The sequence below is a fragment of the Platalea leucorodia genome (assembly GCF_965183815.1).
Source record: "Platalea leucorodia genome assembly, chromosome: 7".
In the NCBI taxonomy this organism is placed as follows: Eukaryota; Metazoa; Chordata; class Aves; order Pelecaniformes; family Threskiornithidae; genus Platalea; species Platalea leucorodia.
This window is the reverse complement of record NC_138829.1, coordinates 5821368-5842316: the sequence shown is the minus strand read 5'-3', so window position 1 is coordinate 5842316 and position 20949 is coordinate 5821368. Positions and strand designations below refer to the sequence as shown.

General features: G+C 44.9%; 1 protein-coding gene across 2 annotated transcripts in view; it reads left to right on the top strand.

Moving 5' to 3' along the window:
• SLC35F4 (solute carrier family 35 member F4) overlaps positions 1-19768 on the top strand; it is a gene marked incomplete at both ends in the record, with an annotated part of 129075 nt that extends 109307 nt beyond the window's left edge. The window contains 6 exons of one of the 2 annotated variants that reach the window (XM_082317748.1): positions 454-748; positions 8281-8500; positions 15223-15348; positions 16589-16781; positions 18468-18557; positions 19527-19768. In XM_082317748.1, the coding sequence (XP_082173874.1) occupies positions 454-748; positions 8281-8500; positions 15223-15348; positions 16589-16781; positions 18468-18557; positions 19527-19768 (1166 nt within the window). Of the gene's footprint in view, positions 1-450; positions 749-8280; positions 8501-15222; positions 15349-16588; positions 16782-18467; positions 18558-19526 lie in introns of both variants that reach the window. The other variant, XM_082317747.1, reaches the window with a different exon arrangement.
• Positions 19769-20949: the final 1181 nt, after the last annotated feature.

Here is a 20949-nt window from a genome sequence, read left to right as displayed (position 1 = left end):
TGTTTCTTTTTCCCCTCCCAACTTGCAAATAAAAAAAATGATTCTTCAGTTAAAATCTTGAATAATAACAACTTGTTCCTGGCATCAGATGTACAGGCTCAGATAGCTTTTATGTTGCACACATGCACGGTAATTGACTTTATAATGCAGTTGGTTCCAAGGGATGTAGCTCTATTCTAGAGATTTGGCTGACAGAGGGAAATAAGGGCTGATAAAGCAAACAGTGGCAACAGCTTAACCGTAACGCTGTTACCTCAGGCCTCTGTACTGTGTTTGTATTTTGTTCCTATCCCCCATGAAATGACAGAGACCGTATTACTGAAGTATTTCTGTGCGGGATGTCAGTGTTTGTGGAGCATAGAGGAATTACAGGGAAAAGACAAGACTTGTTCTGAATGTGTTCATTATGTGTACAATTCTTCTCTTTTCCTGTTGTTTTTTTTTTTCCAGGAGAAGAAGGAACACAAACACACACAGAGAGCGGCACCCAAGAAGCTGAAGGACAGACACGATGCCAGTCTTGCACATCCACATTTCTCAAGCTTATCTGGAGATTTCTGATCATTTTGTCCGTCTTTTCCTCCTGGGTCGGGACCACACAGTTTGTCAAAATCACGTATGAGACCTTTGACTGTCCTTTTTTCATGACTTGGTTCTCAACAAACTGGAACATTATGGTTTTTCCCATTTATTATTCTGGGCACCTTGCAACTGCACAGGAAAAGCAGTCTCCAATCAAAAAATTCAGGTAGGCTTTATCGTGGCAATATCCCTTTAAACAACCTGATTTCTGTGGACTGAGATCACTGTTCTTCTCAGTTTGACCCGTGGTGTCAGAAGGCAGAATAAAGGTCATGCTGCAGAAAATCTCATTCATAAATAGCTTACAGAAGGCTAACAAATGAGTGATATATGCTTGAATAAATGCATAATTGATTGTTAGAGGGCTTTTTTACTGATATTAAAAGGTCAATTTGCTTATATTCTTGCTATTATATTATCTAATATCTCTATATTTTGTGTTCATGTCTGGATCAGGCTTCCACTGGCCATTATTATAACTGTTCTGGTCCATTTATGATAGAACGGTAGCGTAAAGTCCAACCCAAACAACTCATAGTTGAGAAGGTGCTCAAAGCTGAGGAGATGGTTTCCATGAAGACGACCAAGGCTTGCTGTCTATGCTCAGCAAGTATAGCAGGGTGAAAACTGCCCTTTCCTCCTCCTCCTGGATCATAGCATGGAGGACTAGCATCCTACTAGCCTTCTCTGCTCTCTTTTACGTGTGGTAGGAATTAAAGCAGGCTGCAGACTCTTGGCTCTCCTCCCCCTGTAGCTCTGAGGGTTAAGTTGGCATAGCCGAGTGGCTGTCATCCCGAGGAAATTATGTGAAGGCTTTGTCCCATCGTCTTCCAGGCTGCACGTGGAAATACCTCTTACTCTGTGTTGTGAAAGCCAGGGGAAAACATGTCTCTGACCCCAGCCTTCCCTTACGCCACATGGCTGCATGTTGTAATTGACTGTCAACCTCAAGTGCAAAGGAGTCCGTAGCACTAACTGTAGCATTGGTCTGCAGGGGTGGAAATTTATAAATCCCTCTTCAGTAGCCACTGTGAAATCACAGAAATACAAGGTTGGAGGGAAACCCAAAGAGATCATCCAGTCCCACTACCAGCACTCCAGCAGGAACAAGCTGGCTTAGCTTCACCCTAGCCATTTCTTAAGAAAGCTGTTTCTAACCTGTCCTTAGGGCTTGGAAGTACCACCACCTTCTGGGACAATTAATTTCACAGTTCCTCCTCTGCTTCCATTGCTCTACCAATCTGACAGTGAAGTAGAAGCTGATTTAAAGGATAGAGCTAAATTCAGCTTGCCAAGAGATAACACACCTTGCCCATGGAGGCAAGAAATTCACAGGATAATTTTGAGCTGGGACCCAATTCTGTTACTCCAGTGCAGACTTGCTTTGAAAGCAATCTTACTGACTTCAGCAGAATTACCTGTTCTGCACGGTACTAACCAGCATGTGGCCTGTACCTTGTTCCCGCTGACAGGGGGTTCAGCACAGCTGTCATTGAGCACACAGGGAATTCAATTTGTGACTGTCAGGCTGGAGCATAGCAGGGCCAAATTCTTCCCTCGTCTGCTTTTGCCAGGATCTGGGATGTAATTTGGCCCTAAATTATCATTTCTGTCAAATCAGCGTGACTGAAATTGAACAGTTGCACTTAATTAACTGCTTCTCTCAAAACCCTGGTGCTTTGTACATTAATGATGCCTTCATTGAGATTCTTGCTGGAGTATTTGTGCGAACATTAACAGTGTCGGCTTGGTGTCTGGGTATGGGGTAAAGAAAGAACAAATGCACAGCAGATAAGGAAGAAGGCGAGAATAACTATCCCTGCAGACAGGTCTTCTGCAGTTAGTTGGCTGATTATATATCCATCAGAGCAAAATTTTGGGCAAAACATTTGTGGCAATGCATAATAAAAGTATGCTTAAATAATTGATACATTCCCCAAGCCGTTAGGAGTTCAGCTTTTAAAGTTGAGGACACATGCTTACATGCCCAGAGGAGTTTCTGCACACACAGAGATGTGAAGTAGTTTTGTGAATGCGTGGAAACGGGAGAGTGGTGTTAGAGCTGATGGGCCAATGGAAAGGAATCTTCCCAGGGTATTTCTTACTCCAGATATATTGGGAACTCACATCCTAGGGAGGAGGTAACTGCTGGCAAATACTGACTTTATGATGGGGACCAACTACTTGGTCTGCGCCGTGTTATAACTTGACAAGCCAAACTCTTTCAGTTTGGGTATGGCAATGGAGATCTCTTCAGGATGCGTGCTTGATTTTCTGATGACTTCAAGAATTGAAAATCATAATTTGTAGGTTTTAAATTCAGAGAGTTACAGACAGATTTAGTTCAGAAAGGATCTTTGGAAGTCATTTAACCCAGCCTCCTACCCAGAACAGGGTTATTTTCAAAGCTAGATCAATTGTTTGTATAATTGCTTTGTTTGTGTTCTTGATATTGTTCCTGTTACAAGGCTTTTTATTACATTTAGTAAGATTTCTTGTTGCTTCATTTGCTGGTTTTATTTCTGTGGAGTAGCCAATTCTTGTCAATAAAACCCATCCTGTAGCGATTCCGGGCCTGCCTCAGAGTCCAGAGGTGATTTGTCTTTGTGTTTCTGGAGGGTGTAGTTACTCACTAGGAGCTTTAAAGACATATGACATTTTGTCCAGCAGATATTCCTGGTGGATCAGAACAAACAGTGTCTATGATATCTTGGCAGAGATCAGTGATCATACGAGTGACTTGCAGAGCACTGCCCCAAGCTGGCAAAGCTGTATAGAGCCACTGTTACTTTAATAAATCCCACTTGGAAGGACAGAGGTCTCAATCTTCAACTTCAGGCTGGCTTTCTGAAAGGTTTATAATCTTTGAGGTTGTAAATTGTGTATTTCTTACCTTTCACACTTTACCTTAGAGATTAAATTTTGTGGTCTTAGAAACTAACTCAAGGTTATTACCTCCCTGCTGCATTTCAGTAAAATTGTCTTGAGGCAGAAGACACCGCTCTTGGCATCCGCTCAGTATTGTAGATAAAAGGTATGTCCCACATAAAGAGCTTGAAACTCCTGGCATTAGTGGTGAATAAAATGATCTGAAGCTTAGTAAACTCAGCAATAGGAAATCTAATCCTGCCAGTATTTACTACAGCAGAAGACACTCCACAGACTTGATGTAGGATCCTAACAGAGTTATGATTTGGAACAGGTGTATGATATTTCCAGTATAAATAAATGTTGCCTCCCCATCTGCCATCTTGGCTTCTCAAGGACAAACACTGTGACATTCAGCAGCTTTCTGCCAGAATATATCCATGATGTAATACCTGAGGTTAGTGCTACAGGTGCTATGCAGCCTTGAGGCACTAGCTAGGAAGAGTGTTGGTAGGTGCAGGTTTAATAAATATGAACATATTGGGAAGAGTTGGTTTTCTAGCAAGAAGGATAACAAGATGTGAGCATCACTTGAAGTAAAAGCAGAGCCATAAGTAGCTGATATTTGCTGTCATCTGTCATCTGCAAGTTTGCCACTTCTAAAGCTTTCCATCTATGTTGCAGCAGTAGCTCAGTCCAGCTTCCTCAGCCACTTACAGAATAGCACTGCAAATCTAGACCTTCACTGCAAAGGGCTTTTCAGAGGAGAGATGAGGATCTCTGTTGCCTGAAGCTGCTCCAACCTCGAGTGGCTCAACAGAGGAAGACCAACAGCAAAAAACAGGGATTCCCTTGGACCATTCCTGTTGGGAGACAGCATTCCTGTGGTGCTGCCCCTGGAGCCAGACACTGCTTATGTGAGAGGTTCACGCACAATTCCCTTTCCTTTTGCTCGAGCTCTTGAGCAGACAAATACAGCTGGCCAGGCTCTTTCTTAATGTTCAGACTTGGTCAGTCCTGGAAAACAATTCACCAGTTGTTTAACCACCATTGCTCTGTTTGTGTCTGTCTCCTGAAATGGAGCTGGAAGGTATTTTATTGCAGCAGATGCCATCATTTAGATAGAAGGACCGAATGACATAGTAACAACTTGTGCTCACAAAACGTCCCGCGGTGCTTCTTGCTACCATAATGTCACTGGTGGCCTTGCCAAGTTTTAATCCGGGTGATGTAATTACATTCGCCATATTCACGTTACCCCAGGTAGCGTCTGTTAGCTCTGTTTTTTCTGTAAGCTGTTTTAAAACCAGCTGCTGCATTACACTCCAGAGGCTGCTGTGCGTCAGGGGTGAATAAACCCATTCTTCTGCAGGGGCTGGCATCAGAATAACTAAGAGGCACGCAAGCTATTTAGGGGGTGCCAGAGGCAAAGCTACATGGCTGCCTGAGGTGCTGTAATTCCTGAGAGCATGGCACACTGCCCAGAGCTGATGGCTGAGGGCTACCTGCAAATAAAAAGAGCTATTTATGTTAGAGGGCAGGTTTTAAATAGACTTCTTGTGCATTTGGAAATAGTTTGTGTCATAGTTTCAGGGTCAGCTGCCCTTAGATCTGTCTCTGCCTTTAAGTCAACAGCCTACAGATATTATCTGTATGGGGAGGGTTCCACGGAGCCATCTCCCCTGAGCCCAGGGTTTTAATCACTGTCATGTGATGACTCCTGCAAGTTTAATTTTAGTTGCATGCCAAAGAGGCTGAGTTAACCACTGAGCAACCAGCCCTCACAAAGCCCGAGGCAATCTCCTGTAGCCATGACTGGGAAAATAAAGTATTCTTCCTATCTCCTCACTCACTGAGCATTATTCATGGAGTTCTCCTAGGCACGGAGGTGAATTCATCAGGTCTCTGTCTTATTCAGCACAACCCTGTCACAAGTCTTTGCTGTTTATTTTTAATTGAGAGGTGAGGAACCACTGGCCCCTGTTTTGTCTGGTCATTGTACGCTGCTGTGTGTGATGGAGGCTCTTCCATCTGCTTAAACAGTCCATTGCTTGGGGCCTGTGAAGTGTTTCCAGATTTCTTTTCCTAGCTGTGAATCTGTGCTTGTCCCTCCCACTGCTTCTGGGAACTCAGAGAGAAGTGACATTTGCAGCGTTGCCACAACTGCCTCTCCCAAATAGTTGACCAGCCCACAGAGACCAACCCAGAATAATACAATAATCACTGAGGCTTCCTCCTTCCGAGGAGTCACAGCCAGGGCACTTCAGACTGCATCCTCCTGGCTCTGCTCTGACTTTGTCTGTGTGCAGACATCCCAGAGATCTGCAGGACAACAAAACCTGACCCATTCTGGCACACCCCCCCCCCCCCATTTTTGGCTTTCAAAGCCACCCACCCTCCCCATGGACGGAGGAGCAAATGCACCGGGCTTATTCCCAGTGTCTCCGTGGCAGCGGGGGGCCACGATGGATGACAGGAGTATGATTTCCCATGGCACATTTGTAGAAGAGCTTTTCCCGCTGCCTTGCAGACTCTGCTAGAGTGACGTGCTTGGATGGTTTTGCTGTTGCCTTTATACACTACCAGCATAGCACTGGGGTACTTAACCGTGCCCTGCATTACTGTAAGCAGCCCAAGCACCTTTCTCTCTTGTTTTAACACAGCACAAGCTTGTTTCCTCTAAGACAGATCCTGACAGCTTCTGAGACAGGTTGGATTTACAACCGTGTAACGATCCAATCGTGCATCGAAACCGACGGCAGCATTCCCACTGGGTTGGAGAGAGCAGGCTCCGTACAGGTCCGTAGTTCACCATGGAGATCTGTTCTTGCCAGGAGATGGGGCATCCTGGCTCTGGTGTCATGTAATGGCATCACAGCCATGGTGCATCCAGGTCAGAGGCCACCTGTCTTGAAGTGAGATACAGTCTGAGCTCAGAATCACCTAAGTCTCATGGGGAGAAACATGTCTTTTAAACGTAAACTGCTATATCTGCATGTCAACAAACATTCAAGTCTGTGTTACCAGTGGGTCCATATTCAGACAAGGAAGCTCATCACCTTTAACTCCTGTTGAAATCAGTGATACAAAAGCCTACAGTCAAACTTAAGCATTAATTGATTTGTTTCACTGAGTATTTGCTTTGCATCTCCGATAAATGATACAAGCTATTCTCCTTCTATGTGTAACATTTCTGGTCTTTGGAGAACAGGCTAACTTCTGAGAATGTCTCGGTCAACCAGAGTGAAGGAGATAATTAGCAGATCCGCCTGCCCAAGCGTTAACTTGTTGGACACCCTGGCAGAGTTTGAGGAAGGAATTTATTATTGCCAGAAATAACTGCTTTGTACCATAAGTCATTTTAGTGGCAGCAGGGAATGAATGTTTTTTAAGTAAGACGTAGCTGATCTCATGTCTCACATAGCTGTTATTCTGCTTTCCTTGAAATAAGAGTGATGGTTTCCATTCTTAATAGTAAAAAACTGCAATATTTTTAACAGCAGAATTCCCCAGAATTATTAAAAGTGGTTTAGGAGATGTAAAAACAATTCTGTCTTTAAAGGCAAAGCCAAATCAGGATAATTATTACACCGCCACCAGCCCCCAAGTAACAAGTGTTTTTGACTTCACATTGCAGTGCATTCTTTGAAGTTACTAATTCGTTCTACATAATTAGTGTTTTAGCAGTCTTCCAAACACAGCTATGTTTGGCTGTGAATACTTTGAGGCCCTGAGGCCTCATGGCATTTAGAGTAGTCCCTTAACGTTGCCATGTAAGGATGCGTTGCAGTTTGATGGTACCTTGGTTCACTCCATTGGTGTTTTGGTTGTATGAAGCATTCACTTGTGGGATCTCTCATGTTTTAGAGGTGTCAGAGTGCCTGCCATGCCAAGAAATGAAGGGTACAGGGCATATCTCGGGGAATCCCTTTAACCCAGACAGTGGAGTTGCTAAAAACCATCCTTCCCAGTTTGGGAAAGGTAGGGATGTTTCGGGAGGGGTGCAGTGATGGGGCTCTAGTCAAGCTGCAGGCTTAGTCTCGTCTTAGCCCATGCAGGTACACGGGAGCGCTGTCCCCGAAAGCAGTGGCTTCTGAGCTGACCCTTCCCATTCGTGAAATCCTCAAAAGCAAACAGCTCACTTAAGCTGTGTGTGACACAGTGTTTAGGAAGCTAGAGATTTTCTTTGCAATTTAGTCTGCAAAGAAGCATCTCCAAGCGAACACAACTTTTCACTGTGTAATAAAATACAACTGTTAAATACCCTTCCCTTCCCCTTTCCTTTCTTTCCTTACATTCTTGTTTAACTGGCTCAGCCTCACTGGCCGATGGATCCTTTTCCTACCATGGTGATGTGTCTGGCAGCATTTTTTTAGTATCTTTAGGCAATTCTTAAAGCTTACTTGGTGTTAGAATATATTTCAATAAGAAGAAAAACAGGTTTTGGAGCAAAGCAAGGAAAAAATGTCAAGGTACAGAGAAAAAAATTGCAATTATAATCCCTCTGTTCATGGCCTCGAAGGCAGAGTCTGAGAACTGTCGGTGCATTACAGATAACCTTCATTTCTGTGTGTGAGTCCCTGGGATTATTGTTGCGTAGAGTGTGATTATTCCAGGTAAGTTACTTCTTTTCTATTTGCAAAACTGCTGTTTTAAGAAGATTGTAGGTTATTTTCTGTATGTGAATTAAACAATAGATTCTTACGGGTGTGCAGAGCAGTTAGGAAAAGTACTTAATTGAATGCGATAAAAGTCTAATGAATGTTTGTTGTGCTGGAGTGAATGCTAAGGAAAATCCTAGCTGAGTTTTAAACTCTTTTCTTTTCATAGGGAATGCAGTCGGATTTTTGGTGAAGATGGTCTGACGCTGAAAATCTTTCTTAAAAGGACTGCTCCCTTTTCTATTCTGTGGACTTTGACTAACTACCTGTATTTACTGGCTTTAAAGAAGCTGACAGCCACAGACGTCTCTGCTCTATTCTGTTGTAACAAAGCTTTTGTCTTCTTGCTTTCTTGGATTGTGCTGAAAGACAGGTTCATGGGAGCAAGGGTAATGACATGCCTGATTTTCAACTCTCTCTTGTTTTCATATTTGCCCTTAAATCCATAAGCTATTGTGCTGCCATAGTACTGCTGCATTATGGTATGTATATACCATGAAACCATTTCTCATTTAATTTTATGATGCAAACGTAAGCCCGAAGACCAGTTAGAGATCTCGGATTCCAGAGGTAATACGATGTGGCGATTTCAAGAAGCTATTACAGCTAAGTGTAATTTGACAAATTAGAATAGGAGGACTTCCAGTTTCATATAAACCTATTCTGTCTGGGGTTATAATGCTGAAGTACAGTCAATTAATTTTATTTTAAACTTAGTGATAAATGTTTAGGTTCTAACTGAAGCAATTTTATTCCTTGTTTGGTTAGATAGCTGTTTTCAATATGTAATGTATTTTTCTTATGCTGCCCTATTACTTTTACGTACACATAAATGAATACACATGTGCATGTGCCAAATACAGTTTACAAGGGACAGCAGCTGTTTTGCATGAGGGTGTATTTTGCACTAAAGTGTTATAGGACTCACTGGCAGCAATGGGGACCCTGCAAAAGGAAAAAAAAAAAAGAACTCAAGCAAAATGATGTGTGCCTGGGGGAAGGCAAGCATATATTTCTGATATTTTACATACACAAATCTCCTAATACGCAGCAATTTAAACTGTTGACTTTATACCTCGGCTAAGGCGTAGCTAGGCCTTCTCCCAGTTCTTCTGATGCAGATTCCCCCTTGAAATGGCTCAAGGCCTATTGGTTGTGTTGGGTACAATCCTGATTGAACTATCAAGAGCCTTGAACTTCATTAGGGACTGGCTGGGGCCAGGTGTGATGCCTAGGACCAGAAGGGGCCACCAGCAATTGTTTTTAAGTTCCTTGGAAAGCATGATTGATCAGGACACTCATCAAGTGAGTTTGTTTTTTAAAAAATGAGCACAGCAGCTTTTTTTGGTTAATAGTGTGATAGAAGGGTTTAGAAATGAAAGGGAAAGGCATCCTGTTTCACAGGCATCTGATCTAGCTCTTGGAGCAGCCAGCAGCACACTGAACAGAGCTCTCTGCTTGTGGTTTGGGAATGGAAGGGGAAATTGTTTAAAGTGAAACTGTTCCCCAGTTTTTCTGGTGAGACAGGGCTGGCTGGGCAGTAAGTAATGGCATGGGGCTTAAGCACCTCAAGACGTGTGCCATCACACAAGTGACCTCTTGGGTAGGGATCTGCCAGGAGGGATTTGTTGGACTGGCTCAGTGGAGGCTCTGTCCAGACCAGGCAAAGTTGAGGAGAAGGTGAACTGGTGTTTTACAGACCTCAGCCATAGTGCCCTTGAAGGTGAGGACACAGATGTTTCATCTTGCAGTGCTAAAGCCGGACATCTGTATATCTATTTCCTATACAACTTAAAATACAGAAGCATCAGGTGAATGTGACCTGCCCTCAGCCTGCTGATGACTAACTCAAAGAATAAGCAGGGTTTAAAATCCTCAGTTCTTCTCTACAGAAATTAACAGGAACCGTAACTTTGGAGGCTGTAGTTCCCTCCTCTGCCCCTTGATCATCCCAGGTTCCAGCTGAAAAAATAGGAAATTTTGTACCCTTTAAGCTAATGTTTGTCTCAAAGCAACCTCTTTCTAGAAGAGGAAGCATGGCTCTTGTGTTTTCCTAGCCTACTCTCTTAAAGAAACCTAGATGAAAAGTACTAAAGCTATTTTCAGTTATTAGTTATTTTTCACTGACTAAAAAAAAAATTGCTATAAATATGTGTTAGTATTAATGCTGTAAACACCGTGAGGTTTGCACAAGAAAAACCTGGCAGAAGAAGTGAACAGCAAATCCTGCACATAAAAGAAACTGGTTTTGCTGCTAACTGGCAGATTCTGGATGCACAGCGCTGGAAAGGTAATTAGCAGCATTTTCCAGCAGCCCTCCTGCCAGAGTAACACTTAATGATGTTAATAACCACACAGGAGAGCGTTTGAGAACTAAAATACGACAAAGCAGCGCTGACCCAGCCGTTTGTGCTTTGAATGCCTCTACAGCTTTCACCTCCCAGCCTCTCAGAGAGCAAGTGTAATTAGGTTATTTGGACAGTATGGATGAAAAGAAATAAGGACTTAATCATATACTCTGAGCCAGTGTTTTCACAAAAGCACTCAGCACCCAGGAGCACGGCCAGTTTTCCAAAGGAGCTCAGCTCCTAGCAGCTCTTTCAGAGCTTCGGAGCCATCGGGCACGCCTGCATCGGAGGTGGGGATGCAGCTGGCGCCTGTGTACCTGAGACAGCTTTCATCTGCCTGGGCTTGAGAACCAGCAGGCTTCAAGGCTCAGCGGCTCTGCAGCAGATTTCCAGCATCACCAGCTCCCTGCCCGCCTGGTGTTGCTGCAGGCAGTCTCCAAACTGCCTCCAAGCAGCCAGCTGCCTGACGGCTCTCCGATCCCCCAGCTGCCTGACGGCACACCGCTCCTGCACACCTGGGAAAGCAGCTGCCGGCCAGGCTGGGAGGCTGGATTTTCAGGTGGACTGTCTAAAGACAAACCTGTCTCGATGGCCACCTTATGGTACGGCATATCTTGCCCGTGGAAGCGTTGACTAGCTGTGGAAGTGGTGCCGGAGGCTCCGTGCAGAGGTCCGGCTGCCCTGGCTGCGTTTGAGCTACCCGGAGTGTGCACTGTGCAGTGAGAGCCACGTGCCCTCAGCGGTGATGCTGTAGCATGGGAAGGAGCTTGCACCCAATTCAAGAGAGGAAGACACCAGCTGGAGAAAAAGTATTTGTACGAGAAGGACATATACGGCAATGACTATATAGCTATTTACCTATAAAAGTAGTGCAGGTAGACCTTAGGTACCTTGTGTACCTGCTGCGCTGCACGAGGAAACACAGCACAATCCCTGTCTGCACCGTAATCTTCTTTGCTTGGACATTTCTGAACATCTCACAAATTAATAATGTATCCATGTTACACTGGGACTTCTGGAAGTCCAGACAGCTTTGGCTCAGAGCAAGCACAAATATTTAGGAGACTTAATGTATTTGAGTAGTTCTGTTGGCTTGTGTTGCTTAGATTTAGCCATGTGCTTAAATGGTTGCATGTTTGAGCCCTTGGTTGTGTTTCATCTGTGAAGTTGAACTGATGCTTATTAGGTAGGTATGGGGTGGTTTGGGGACATTTTTCCCCCCAAAAGGTTGGCTGTAGTCTGGAGGCAGGTTTCTTTACTACAGCACCTCATTTACTGCTGTGTTCCACATGGAAAAAAAGTGCTCCTGAGTAAAATGTTGGTTGGCCTTGATCTCATCAAGGGGAAAAAAGGGGAGGAAAAAAAATAAAAAAGAGGCAGGCTAATTTCATTCCTTACCTAGGAGGCTCCAAAAGAAAGTTACTACACTCTTCCATTAATTAAAAGCCTTGTTTAACGAGCTGTCAGCTACAACAACCAGCTTTGCTTCACTGTGCCCTTGCTGCTTCTTGTCAGCTTACAGAAGGCTGCAGGATGTGCTCTCAGCTTTCTAAAGCAAACACACAACAATTGCTAGGCAGAGGTCAACTGTGCTAATGCAGTGGTGTATAATTTGCAGGAAGAGCTTTGAACATGAAACTTAAATAATGTTCTCACTATTTTCCAGTGTCAGGTCTTATTTATCTAATGTCTCCTGAGATGATGCTCCATATGTGTCCATCATTTCAGTCGTTTCAGGAAAAAAGTGTCTGGCTTTCTAAATATTTGATTAAATGAGGAGACTGGCTGTCTGAATTTGGTGTAGTCAAACTGGGAAAATGTTTTTCCCGATGGGAAGAATCTCCTATTCGGGATGATGGGTCTAATCATTTCCACTAATACAAGGAAAGGACTCACTTGCTGGGTCTGAGGAGTGGGTGCACTAAGAGTTAAATCTTGATCCTTTCCCTTTGAAGAAGGGGGTGACTACAGTGGACTTTTCTGTTTTGCCTTGTGGGAGACATTGCTTGAAATATTATAGCTGAAATATTCCAGCTGACAGCTGAAATGCTACATCTGAATTTATGGGGAAGGCAAGACGTATGAGCTGAAACGAGCCAGGCAGTGTGGCAGGGCAAGGGGGGGCTTCTGGAAACTGATAGGAGGGGCCACGCTGATGTCTGAGAGGTCCTGAGTGTAATTCTGCATTGCTTCAAGGCTGGACTTCTGTGGTATTTGTATTCTAGGATAAGCTGTAAGGAGAACAGCAGTATTACACAACTAAATTACTAACGAACTACTCACTAAACCAAAGGTAGGAGAAGCTCTGTAGGGACCGTTCCTGCTGAACGGGACTGAAACTCATTCTTCTAAGAGAATTTAACTTTGGTTTGCTCACAGGTCCTTGGGTAGATGTAAGCTCAGGGATCAAAATAAGCATTGCTGCATCTTGGGTGATGGTGTGTGCGTCCTGTGCCAGATGTGCCCTGACTTCTCAGCAGGGTGAACAGCAGAGGGTGATGTCTTCCAGCACCCCAGCTCACTTACGGAGAGAAGGCCAGATTCCCATTTAGGCATTGGAAAATGCAACGTGCTCCCCTGTCCGCCTCAGCAGCTCACTGGTGAGAGCCCTAAGTCCAGAGATGGCAGTCTTGGATCCATGTCCCTCCTCTGGCTGAAGGGACTCAAGCCCTCCTCCCAGGATGAACTGACTGCTGGGGTGTGTTACTCTGGGAAGGAGGGGAAGGAAGCCATCTGGTCCCCTCTGGCTAAAGCCCTTCCAGATCTCGTCGAACCGTTGCATTACACCTGAGAGACTGAGTACGTATGTGACTCCAGCCCTTGTCATTAAGTTGGGGGACCTGTATGCCATTTCATGGTGAATTTGGAGGTATCAATGGTATCTTCAGGTTTAGGTGACAGCTAGGCAGCTTTGTTGAACTGTATCTTGGCGCTTGGATGTTTTAAACAGAAGTAAGGTGGGATATAGACACGCACTGCCGTTTGTGACTCTGCCTTCGGCACTGCGACTGCAATGCGAGGGGGTTGGTTACCTGTGCACCTCACTTACTGGTAAAATAGGGCTAACGGTGAGAGGGAAGTACTTAAAGCTGCACCCAGGAGATGAGACCCCCAGTGAAGATGTCGGCCTAGATACCTATGGGATTTAGGAGCACTAACATTTTCACCTGTAGTCTCAGAGATTGGCTTCACCCTGGGAGTTGATTCTTGGCTCCCCATGTGTTCCTTGAAACATGGTTTTGCTCTACTGACTGGCTCTGTTGAAATTATTTTGTGGGATTTTTGTGCTTATTGCCTCAGTCTGACTCACATTCGCTTGGTGTGAGTATCAGTGGGTTTTCTGGGACTCTTGGTAAAACTGTGTGAGATCTGAAAGACAGGCTTCTCTGCAAAAGGGCACATGATTTGATTAAGATGCCTTTAAAGTCTGGCGTGAAGCATGTGAAGGTTAGGTTTGTCTAGTAGTAAATATTTCTCAAATGAAGTTTAATGAGGTTTTCCAGGAAGAAAGTGTCCCTCTCACGTTGGTGTTGGCTCAGGAGTTGTCCCAGGGCTGCGGGAGCAGGAAGGTAAAAAGCCCTGCCTGGCTCAGCAGTTGGGTTCAGGAGCCAGTCGGTGTGGCAGTGTTTGTAGGGGTTAACGCTGTCGAGGTGAACCACATTAGTTTCTTCCTTTGTGTGAATGGGGAAAGGCTGCCTTGCCTATCCACTGGGGAGCTGTGTGATTTAATGGATATCTGGGAATAGAAACAGGGTCTGTACCTTAAATGTTGCTGCTGGTTCTGTCAGCAGCCAGCTTTGGGTATCTGCATTTGTGTATCTTCTGCTCTACGCCCAGCTCTAGTACATGAACAGCCTTTTTATAATGATAAAATGTTTAATGTAATACTAATTTTTAAAAAAATCTCTATAAAAAACAGGGCTGTGATTTTCCACAGGTCTGAGGAAACATATTTTCCTCTGCAGTCCATGGAAGCTCAGTATTCAGTGTCTTTAAAATTCAGACTCCATATTTACCTGCTGAGGGCAATTAGGTAGAGGGGGGGAGTTTTTCAAAGAATAAAACATGTTGGGTTCCCCACCACTTCCTTAAGGTCCTTGGAGTCAAGACCCAGGATTTGAGATACGGTGTAGTTAATTATTTCTGTTCTTTTTCTTTGAAGCTCCTTAGAAGCTCTGTCTGGGATTTTCAGATGAGGCCAAAACCTAAGCACAAAGGTAAAGGCTTCATAAAGAAATTTGGTCTGTCCAAAAAAGCTGTTAGGAAATACAGTGCATGGCTGGAGCAGCCTGGAGGAGCTCCCAGTGCTACACTGGGATTCCACAATACAGGGGTCATTCTGCTGGACTGATGTCCAGCAAGATTGGCCATCTAAATGTTTGCATTTCAAGTCAGATTGGTGGCGTTGCTGAATATTTCTCTTGTTGTATAGTAGAGCATAATGTCTTAAAATTTCTTGATCTTGGAGTCATATCTCCAAAGTGGATGTTTAGCTTATAAAATACTTAATGATGGGTGTTCTGTTAGTAGGTCCCTGGAGAATTTGAAGTGCTATAGATCTGTATCACTATCAGCGCATACACTTTCATTATGTTTTACATCTCTCCCAACTGTACATAATTTTCCCTATTTAAGGAAAAGCAAGAAAGCTTCAAGTCAGACAAAGTAGCTAGTGACACTCATTAAAACCCCACGCCGTGATAATCTCTTTCCGTGTAATGAAATTGCACTGAGCTTTACATTGCTTTGCTTTGTCTGTGCAGATAGTTGCAGCAATAATGGCAATCACAGGAATCGTAATGATGGCATATGCAGATGGTTTCCAGGGTGATTCAATTATCGGGGTAGCATATGCTGTTGGATCAGCCTCTACATCTGCATTGTATAAGGTAGGTCACAGCTATTTATTAGTATTCTTATATTCTTTGACACTGGATGTTAAAAAGGCACGAGTACAAGGCGAATCACTATAAAATAAATGTGTTATTTTATTCATCCCTCCTGCATCATTCATATTGTGACCAGGCAATGTCACGATGTCAGGAAATCTACTATGAGGGTAATTAGTCGTTAGCTGCCAAATATTCAGAATGACTTTGCTTTATGAGCCTTTAATGAAATCTCCATTACTATGCTGCGGGGAGTTGAGGATCATGTTTTAATCATTCCTTGCCACCGCAGTTTATCGGCACTATTTCGAAGGGGCTTGCCGTACGCAGCAGGGAGGAGAGCCTGAATGCAGGGAGCGCCGCTGTCCCTGAGCAGGGACGAACGGCTCATCCCTGCTCTGCACTGCAGCTCTCTTGCGTATTCTGTGCTCGTGCTGGGCTGGGAGCTCCTGCGTGTGCCTGCTGCAGGCGACGCGTAGAGACACGCAGGGCTTTGGCCCCTGCTTGAAAGTAGTGGCTGCTCTTGAAGATGAGGGATGAAGAGAGCAGGGATGTGTCCGAGTTAGAAATAGGTTGGGGTAAAGGTGGCTGTATTTATTGTCGGCTCAGGGAGGGTGAAGTGTATGTAAAGAAAGAGAAAGAGAAGTTGTAGTGGAATGACAAGTTGCCTCCCAGCTTTAGACTTTGGTTGTTTCACTGATAAATTTGTTGTGACCATTCACAAGTCACTCAAGTGCGTGAATTTAGGCTCGTGTAGGACAAATCCTCCATGAGGCTTGTGCTACCTGTGAATCTGAAGCGAGTCCCTCCAGGCTAGGCTTTCCTCTCACAGCAGGTTCATGCTGTGGAAGTCACTGGAGTCCCCTCACACATCCTAACAGTGCAAGAGCAGAGCCCAAATCCTGTAATTTTTTGTTGCATGAATGGTGTTGTCTTTGGGTTCTTAGTTACACTTGCTCCTCGTGGCATTTTGCGTTAAGCTTTGTTGTATAGACTCAACTATCCCTGCTGTAATAACATGGTATTCCCCCTCCATGCTAAAACGCAGGAAAGGGCAGAAATTGGACCAAAGCTCCCCTTACAGAACTCTTCTGCAGGGAAGGGCCAAGTTGTGGCACGCTGTCCTGGTCAGGGCTGTCCCCGTGCCCCACTCTCCCCGAGGGAGCAGAGGACTCTGCGCAGGAAGACTTTGGTTTCCACGACAGGCATGAAGTCTAAAACCCTCTTCTCTCCTTTGCAGGTTTTGTTCAAAATGTTTCTTGGAAGTGCGAACTTCGGGGAAGCAGCTCATTTTGTTTCTACTCTGGGCTTCTTCAATTTAATTTTCATCTCTGTTACCCCAATCATACTGTATTTTACGAAAGTGGAGTACTGGTCCCCCTTCTCTGCTGTGCCGTGGGGTTACCTCTGCGGAGTAGCTGGCCTCTGGTTAGGTATGTGTTAAAAAAATTGTCTCATTTTTCTGCTCTTCACCTCCCCCCCAAGTGCAAAATTAGCCTCAGGCACAAACAATTCCCCCCCTTAAGCATCAGAGATCCCTCACAGATGAAATCTGATCCCAGTGCCAACTGGTACTCCTTGAGAAATTATTCATATTTTTCATAGGAAGCCTTAACACTAATATTAACAGCAGAGAATAAAAAAGATACTAAATGTCCACTTCACTTCTTTGCTTGATTGCTATAAATCCAGTTTCACAGAGCTGCATGTAGGCAGTAGTTCTTGTCACGCTCTGTGAGGTGTGTGCACCCTGACACGGGGACCCACAGCGCTGGGGCAACTTTCTGTGGGTGCTGCAGGGCTCCGGGCAGAGCTTGCACAGCTTTGCGTTAGCCTGCAAAAGCTGGTGCTGTTTCTTCTCCTGTGGTCTTCACCTCCCCTCTGCTCTTCCACACTGCTCCCTCTCTCAGAGCCACGATCGCTATCCTCTAGCCAGGCAGAATAGCTGTTGGATTCAGCCCAGGGGCATTTTAATTATTTCCAGATATAACAACATCCTTTCCTTTAGTCAAGTCTCTATTATTTCATAATTGAAGAGTTTTTTGTCTCCACTACAAGTATATTAAATGGAAACAAAGAGGATGTCATTGCCCAGTACATAGCAAATCCACACAGCCGTCCTGATCCATGGTCAGGCTGACAGCTGAGGTGCTGTGAGCACCTTGAAACTGCTCTAACCTGAACCGCAGCTGCTCTGTGGGCACCTAAGGGACAAAAAGCAGGGATAACTGACCACCCAGAGATCTAGCCAAGTGTGTAATCCCAGCCAGGAGGGAACGACCTTGCAGAGCAGACAAACTCGCTCCTTTTACATGGTGCCCTCACCAGCAGGACTGGGTGGTGGGTGATCGGGGTGACCTGGGGTCCTGCCACAGCACACAGCACCAGCCCCTGGCTGCAGGAGCTGGAAGAGCACCCTAGGGACTGGTATGAAAGGGAAGTTTTTGCAGTTTGCTTTTGGTCTCTCAAGGAAATGGGAGCTGGCTGGGAATGCTGTCACGTAAAAAAAAAAATCCAGCCCGTAAATTAAAGGTGTTGAACATTTGTACTTCTCTCAGCTTTCCTTTTGCCTTCAACATGGCAGCAAGATCATGGTCTCCTTCCAATCTGCTTAGTTCGCAGTTAACTTCATCGGCTAATTGTATTTAGTGTCCTTTAGAGTAGGAGTTCCTGCTGCTGTCACCTTTGGTGTGTGGTCCGGCTAGAGGGGTATGGGGCCTTTCATCAGTGCAATGTCCTGCTAAGACAAGGCCATCACAGCCTCAGCCACGAGGGAAAACTGGGATCACCATCCTTCTGGTAGGAAGAGAAATGATGGCTTATGGCAGCAAAACTAGGTATCTGGTTAAACGTTGGAGAAAGCTGTGAAATACAAGTGTGATAACCTTGGCATTACAGTTGTGAAAGGACATACAGCCCTCCCTCTTTCCCCATGCAGAACTTCCCCTCATTTCACACTCACATATAAGAAAACAAAAATCAATCACTTTGTGACAACTACATCACTGTTGTGTGCATACTGAGCATATACCATACTTGTAGGGTCAAGGTGGAGGAGAAAGGTCTCACTCCAGTGTTTTTCCCCATAATCATGTATTATTTTCTCTGTTTTTCCCTAGCTTTCAATATTCTGGTTAACGTTGGTGTCGTGCTTACATACCCCATTCTGATCTCTATCGGCACAGTGCTCAGCGTCCCTGGAAACGCAGGTACATTTACCATGGTGGTTGGTGGAAAAATAAGCACGTGGGCATGCAGACAGCAGAAGCGGTTTATTGTCTAAATAGTCAAAATTTGTTGTCACATATTTCAAAAGCAGTTCAGTCTCCTTTGGCTTCCATGGATGTTCCTGGTGATGGTGGGTGTTTTGGTTGGTGAAAGTTTTTTTTTTTTTGCCTTGCTTCCTTTCTCTGGGAGTGGCGGGATGCGTCCACACCACACAGAGGAGAGGGCAGGCTGATCCCCAGCCAGCAGCTGCTGAGATGTGGTGGGGTCAGGGTGCTGCTGCTGTGGCTCGGCACTGTGCTGGTGACTTGCCATGCAGCAGCAGGGCAGGGTGTAGATGTGGAAGTTTACTCCAGAGTCCTATCTTGTTGAATAGCCTCTGCTCTTCCAGTCTCCTTCTCCACCCTCTTAGCCTCACCAGTCCAGGTATTTGAGCATGTTTTCAAAGAAAAAAATCTATTTTTAGGGGAATGCAGGTCAGAGGTGCGAAACGGTCAGTACCTGTACGAGGCTGCTGAAGGGCTCAGATGTGCTGTTGTTGCTGGTTGTGGAGTTGGGAGGCTGGGCCTGGAGGCATCAACTCCAGCTTTGTGACCTGCATGCTGCTCTCTCCTCATCACTGGTCCATGCAGCCCAAAGAAACATTATGCTGATGCAACCTGCTGTAGATGAAGAGTTACCATAACCTACCTTCCCTCTCAGAGCAGAAATGGAAACCTTGAGGCTTAGACCGGCCCTACAAGGCTTCCTCAGAGCCTGCGTGAAGGTACCACGCTCTCAGGTCAAAGCTGTTCTCTGAACTCAAGGAGCTGGTCACTCTAGAGGATTGAGAGCAACGTGGCCAGTATCACAGCCAGAGTGCGACACATAGGTTACAGAGATGGGCCAGGCTGGTCTGATGCTGTAGGTCATCCTGCTGCAGTTTTGATGATATTGTTGTTTCTTCTTCCCAGCTGTGGATCTGTTGAAGCACAAAATGATCTTCAGCGTAGTGAGGCTGGGAGCCACTATCATCATTTGCATTGGGTTTCTGCTGATGCTGCTCCCTGAGGAATGGGATGAAATAACCCTGAGGTTCATCAACAGCTTGAAAGAGAAGAAGAGTGAGGATCATGCCGACGACATCACAGACTCCAGTGTACACACGAGAAGCAGAAGTAGAGCTAACGGGACAGTGTCTATACCACTAGCTTAGGGCTGGTGGACTTCAACTGCACGCAGATGTATATTCTGTGAATATAGCTTAAATTTCCTCACTACTTGTATGCTTAAAAATGACATTTACTCTGAACTGGGGATGAACTGTAAGATAAGAGAAATACATCTATAATAAATGTTTACATTTATACACTTATCAAGGAACGGGTGTAAATAACTAAAATAAAATGTTTTGTAATAAAAACCATTTAAGCTTGTGTCTTACTGAACTGATGGGTTTAAAATACGGATCAAGTCTACATCATTTATCTCCTTTTGCTGGCAAATGCAGAGCCATTCTCAAGGATACAAATCTTGGATATTTCCAGCTAAATCTCAAAATTGACCATGGACTTACTTTCAATAAAGTGACCTTTCAGTGAGGTGGTAGTTTTGGAAAGCCATTTCATACCTCTCCCGGCATTTTTGAGAATTCATTTCTAAAAGAAGCCGATGTTCACATGGATATTAGGAATTATTATCAGAATAAATATTCTGTGATGTGCAAACTGTTAATTCTTCATTAAGTTACGTTATTGTGAAATAGGTGATGAAAGCTACTTCGCACATAACCTGGACATGCTGCAGTGCTGTTAGCCCAGAGACAAGCTGCAAGCTTCTCACCTCTCTATTGCGTACTGCGCCTGTCGCCAGTGGAAATCCATGGCTCGGTACTGCTGTCCTAACCCACGCAACACCCAGGGCATCAGTGGGGGCAAGGGTGCTGGGACACCTTGCCTCCCAGTCCGGTTGGAAGAGAGGTCTGTTGCTGAACATCTAAGAGCATGTTTACGTGAACTGTTGCCAATTAAAACAGTTCAAACTAGTTTTGCTAATTTGTAGGATTGCTGCCTGCCCTAGTCACCCAACCTGAGTAACGGAGCTGATGTTGATCACACCCTCGACTCCTGGACTGCTGCTACAGCCTTAGCTGGCTTCACACCTTGTTGCAGCCTTTGCTAAAGAACCGACCCCACTCATGACACCCATGGTCTGCTCCAGCCTGGGTGACCAGGTGGTTGCAAATGTCCTATGAACCTGAAACCACCCATAGCTTCGCCCCCCTGAAAGGCACCAGGCTCCAGTGCCAGCCCCGCATCCCCCCCAGAGCCAGGCGGAGCTGTGCCTCTTTCCAACACCAGCTTTCTAGCACTGGCGCTGGATCTTAGGTGCCTTTAG